Below are 5,000 nucleotides of genomic sequence, written 5' to 3'. Positions count from 1 at the left end.
GTGACCCACAGAAAAGTAATCACACCCTGTAACTGCTGTTCACATGTGACACGGCCAGGAGAAGATTCTCTTCGTTATCTCTGGTTCTAACATCTGATCGTACCTCATACAGGTGATTTCTAGATTATGGTTTAATGCTCCTTTAACACAAGCATGTGTTTCCTTTCTGTCTTCAGATGGAGACGGTTAGAGAAGTAAAGGAGGTGAAGAAACCTCAGGGCAAGATGCAGACGAGCAGGAACCACCATCAGAGGCTGGAGAACATTGTGAGGCAGACGGTGGTGGAGAGTAAGGTGAGATAATGATGTCCAACACTCCGCACACACACACACAGCTTCATTTGCATACCACGTTTATTTACCAATCAAATCAGCAGCAGCCAGTCGAATCCTCCCTCTTATGCAAATGAGATTTCAGAACGTCTGACATCTGAACTTTTACTGCTGCTCCACTGTAGTGTTAATGACGTAATCAACACCAGGACAGAGTTCAGAACGTCTTTTATTGTTTACATTCGAATATTTTTTAATATCATTTCCACAAAATGTTTTTTTTTTTTACATTTTACAGACATAAAATGTTGAGTTATTAAAATTTTCTCCACGATGACACTTTTTCGTTAAACAGCCTGAAACAGATTTTTTCGGACGTGCTGTCGTACCTAAAGAGAAGGTGTCTGCTACCACAGCTACAGGTGTGTGTGTCCGTGTGTGTGTGTCCGTGTGTGTGTGTGTGTGTGTGTGTGTGTTAAAGAACAGTGCTGCTGTCGTCTGTGCTGCGGTTCCTCACTTTAACGCCTGTTCTTGTTTATTTAGATGCAGATGGGAAGTCGAGCGTCAGCTCCCAGATCGGTAAAGCTGTAGGTAACAGTGACGTCTGGTTCCGCTTTAATGAAGGAGTTTCTAATGCAGTGCGCAGAAACGTCTACATCAGAGAGCTGCTCTGAGCTCAAACTCTACATAACCTACTTATTAATAAAGAAAGAAATAAAAGTTTGAACGTTTTTTCTTCTGGTCGTTTCATTTCTACATACAAATACTCATGTTACACGAGTTAGTTCTGCTGAAGATCACCACAACTAAACACGTTTCTAGAAGGTTCCAGCTTCTGCTAGAGAACCACACATTTTCCAGACTCCACCCACGGATTGGCCTTCAGCAGCTCGGCATTCAGGAACGGATCTTCGGGCATTTTACCTTCCGTCCATTTCACCAGCCTGGAAGGAAAAGATAAAGTGTGAGATCTGAGGTTTAGTACGGAGCAGAACCACAGGAAGAGCTCTGACACGTGGACGTCACTCACTCGGGGATGGACGCAGACGTTTTCTCTCTCGGGAAGTCCAGCTGCTGTTTCATACTTTCCACCATGTTCTTCAGCTGAGTCTCGTCCAACTCGTCCATCTGACCGGGTCCCGAGATACAAAGGGAAAAGAGTAGCATGAAGGATGTCACACTCAACACCGGTTTAGACGTAAAGGGCTGGAGTTTAATACTAAACTTATATCTTTATATTTATCTTTAAAATACTGACAATTATATACAGATATTATTATTTTAGTCTTTTAATCAGATTCATTCTTTCATTTGGAAAAGTATTTAATGATTAATCAGACCGAGATGAAACGGAGTGTGTGTATAACACAGGTGTGTAGATAAAGTACATGATACGTGACAATCATCACACACACACACACACACACACACACACACACTCAGTACCCAAACAGACAGCTGTACGTATAAGACAGTAAAATCTCCTACCTTTGTACAGTATGTGTGATGTGAGCGATGTGAACTGTGAGTGTGGAGCAGCGATGAGCTCGGTGCAGTCTGGTGCTGGAACAAACGTGTTTTGTTACTCAAATGATCACCTTTATACTTGTGTGTGTTGTGCTAGAGAAAAGGGGCGGAGCTCTGATTTGACTGTCCATCCCTGATGTAAAAGAGATGTAAAGTGTTCTCTCTGGTTTTCAGTGAGATCCCATCATCACAAACCTCAGTAATACTCCTGTAACACCTGAGGTCTATCATTACAGAGATAAAGATGTTCAGTTTAATCAGGGGTCTGGTCATTATGAGCACTTACATACAGTCGTGTTAATCAGGGGTCTGGTCATTATGAGCACTTACATACTCACAGTCGTGTTAATCAGGGGTCTGGTCATTATGAGCACTTACATACTCACAGTCGTGTTAATCAGGGGTCTGGTCATTATGATGGTGAGCACTTACATACAGTCGTGTTAATCAGGGGTCTGGTCATTATGATGGTGAGCACTTACATACAGTCGTGTTAATCAGGGGTCTGGTCATTATGATGGTGAGCACTTACATACAGTCGTGTTAATCAGGGGTCTGGTCATTATGATGGTGAGCACTTACATACAGTCGTGTTAATCAGGGGTCTGGTCATTATGATGGTGAGCACTTACAGACTCACAGTCGTGTTAATCAGGGGTCTGGTCATTATGAGCACTTACAGACTCACAGTCGTGTTAATCAGGGGTCTGGTCATTATGATGGTGAGCACTTACAGACTCACAGTCGTGTTAAACAACAAGAAGATGAGAAGAAACATCTCACAATTATCACTGTTCAGGGACATGAAGGAGAACTGAGTCATTGTTACTAATAACCAAAAACCCCGTTAACATAATATAGGACACACACACACACATATATATACTGTATGTATACACACACACACACATATATACTGTATGTATACACACACACACACACACACACACATATATACACACACACACACATATATATATATACACACACACACACACACACACACACGTTTACACACACACACACATATATACACACACACACACACACTATGTATACACACACACATATGTACACATGTATATACACACACATATATACTGTATGTATACACACACACATATATATACACACACACACACACACGTTTTTACTATAAATGGAATGAAAAACTTTCAGAATTTTTTCTCTTAGTTCTGGAGTTACAATATTTCAGGACTGAGGGAGTTTATCATTACAGAATAATTGTGTTTAAAATACATTTTATATTTAAAATATTCAACAGACAAAATAAATCAGGTCCAACGTTTACATTTTAACTCGAATTTTATTTATTTATTTATTTATTTATTAATACAAAACAATTCTCAGTGTCGCTGTAAATAAAAGTCCAGAACTTGATTCTCTTTGTGCTCTGATACAGAGGAGAAGTAGGACGTTGTGCACAGATGAAGAGGTGATGAAGATCAGCATTTTGGGTCATGTAGGAAACTTCTGTTCAACATGGTGGAGGTTCCATCATGGAATGTCACCGTGTGAGAAGGTTCCAGTTCCAGCACTGGTGAGTGTGGATGTTGTGCAGATCTCCATGTGAGCAGTAGGTTTGGAATCATGAGGAAAACTGTTGAAGGCTTCAGCATGTGGACGTGGAACCATCATGAACGCTCCTGATCCTGGAGCACTGGGAGGAGAGGACATCTGGTGAGAGAGAGATGGAGTGGGAAGAGCCGGATCTCCACACGAACCCTCCATCGCTGCCTGTGGAGAAACATCTTTTTAATGGGGTTTAAATGAGAAGAGAAATAACTCTAAATCTCTCTCATCCTTCTCCTCATTTCACCAAATCAACTCTTCTGATTTTTGAAAATCCTGGAATGACCTCTGACCTGTCTGAAGCCTTACAGGAGAATAGGAGATGTACATCATGATGCTCACCACAGCCGAAGTAAAAGGAGCTCTGTAGATGTGCCTGTAGACGTCTCGATGGACACTCGAGATGTTCTGAGGTTTCTTTACCTCGGCAGGAGGAACAGACAAGCCTCCACTCGTAGACGAGATCTTACTGTTCACTGGAACACAAGAGAACATCTGAATACTTCTGTTTAGAAACTAACCGAAGGAAAGCTGAGGTGGGGAACGTACACTTGGCTCCTGATTGCACTTTGGTAGTAGGAACCGTCTGAACATCCGTGTGTTCCTCAAACTGTGAAATAGTAAAGAGACAAATTAAGATAGAGAGAGAAACTAATTCGAGGAAGGTGAAGGCTGAGAAGATCCGTCAAAGTCTGAGGAAGGGGGAGAAATTAGAGAAGGGATTTTGGTCGTGGAAAATTGATCAGAACATCAGCAACATCTAAACACACATCTATATGCTCACACAACCACGTGACATCTCCTGCAGACGTTCTGATAAAGATCAGCATCTATACAGCGCTTCTAAACTCTCTCTGGTCACTCCGTCTCCTCCTGCCGCACTACACCGAACCTCCATCACTGCTCCAGGGTCCTTCCTCATGTTCATGTGGAGCTTTTCTACATGTGAATGTAATTTTTTCTGACGTGACGTAGGACTGCTGTCCAGTCTGGTCCACATTCCCACCTTCCTCCCAGTGTTCCCAGGACAGACTCCAGCTCCACAGCGACCCTGAAGAAGACCAGATTTATAATAACGACAACAGTAAACGTTTAGAAATAATACTTTAGAGGAGTTTCATGTGAAACTGCTTCAGCACTGAGACAAACACAGGAACTCCACAGGAACATTTTGAGCATTTGGCAGAGCGACTTACATGAACTCAGCAATTGAGGGTTAAGGGCCTTGCTCAGGGGCCCGACAGTAACAGCTTGGTGGACATGGGATCGAACTCACAACCTTCTGATTACTAGCCCAACACCTTAACCACCAGGCTACCACACGCCCCGTCAAACATTACGTCCGAGCCACGTTCACACTTGCCTTCTCAGTTGTCCGAGCGCTCGGGGGTCTCCTCCTCGCCCTGCACACAAACAGGACACAGCTTTTCCCCCCTGTGTGCTTGTGTTTAACACAGACTCGCTGTTTAACTTACACTACACCGGTGATGTGAGCATGAACTCTTCGACTCTCGATCAGCAGGATCCTGTGACACACGGCAGAGACGTTAGCATGCGTGGAGCAGAAACCGTAGGTTATAAAACAGACATGATCATGTGATCAAACCC

The 5,000-nt window shown here is 42.9% G+C and overlaps 3 protein-coding genes across 8 annotated transcripts in view; 1 reads left to right on the top strand and 2 right to left on the bottom strand.

Annotated features, from left to right (window-relative positions):
• chtf18 (CTF18, chromosome transmission fidelity factor 18 homolog (S. cerevisiae)) overlaps positions 1-1,004 on the top strand; it is a 12,359-nt gene extending 11,355 nt beyond the window's left edge. The window contains exons 20-22 of the mRNA XM_047802780.1: positions 177-293; positions 628-694; positions 816-1,004. Of these exons, the coding sequence (XP_047658736.1) occupies positions 177-293; positions 628-694; positions 816-946 (315 nt within the window). The 3' untranslated portion in view covers positions 947-1,004. The remainder of the gene's footprint in view (positions 1-176; positions 294-627; positions 695-815) is intronic.
• Positions 1,005-1,075: 71 nt separating this feature from the next.
• gng13a (guanine nucleotide binding protein (G protein), gamma 13a) lies at positions 1,076-1,868 on the bottom strand. Its single transcript, XM_027142919.2, has 3 exons — positions 1,761-1,868; positions 1,303-1,400; positions 1,076-1,216 (listed from the first exon to the last, which is right to left on the bottom strand). Exons 2-3 carry the CDS (start codon positions 1,398-1,400, stop codon positions 1,111-1,113), a joined length of 204 nt encoding a protein of 67 aa, XP_026998720.1. The 5' UTR covers positions 1,761-1,868; the 3' UTR covers positions 1,076-1,110.
• A 1,238-nt stretch (positions 1,869-3,106) lies between these two features.
• The window catches only part of ubn1 (ubinuclein 1), an 11,711-nt gene continuing 9,817 nt past the window's right edge, over positions 3,107-5,000 (bottom strand). For 3 of the 6 annotated variants that reach the window (XM_047802818.1, XM_047802815.1, XM_047802816.1), the window contains exons 10-15: positions 4,868-4,918; positions 4,756-4,795; positions 4,399-4,443; positions 3,942-4,002; positions 3,735-3,868; positions 3,107-3,557 (exon numbers count right to left, since the gene is read on the bottom strand). In XM_047802818.1, coding sequence (XP_047658774.1) covers positions 3,318-3,557; positions 3,735-3,868; positions 3,942-4,002; positions 4,399-4,443; positions 4,756-4,795; positions 4,868-4,918 — 571 coding nt within the window. In that variant the 3' untranslated portion in view covers positions 3,107-3,317. Of the gene's footprint in view, positions 3,558-3,734; positions 3,869-3,941; positions 4,085-4,176; positions 4,444-4,755; positions 4,796-4,867; positions 4,919-5,000 lie in introns of those variants that run through there. The other 3 variants (XR_007138390.1, XM_047802817.1, XR_007138391.1) reach the window with 3 other exon arrangements.

Source organism: Tachysurus fulvidraco, chromosome 18 (genome assembly GCF_022655615.1).
Source record: "Tachysurus fulvidraco isolate hzauxx_2018 chromosome 18, HZAU_PFXX_2.0, whole genome shotgun sequence".
NCBI classification, from domain to species: Eukaryota; Metazoa; Chordata; class Actinopteri; order Siluriformes; family Bagridae; genus Tachysurus; species Tachysurus fulvidraco.
Note: the sequence above shows the minus strand (reverse complement) of the source record. Positions and strands in the feature narration are given on the sequence as shown.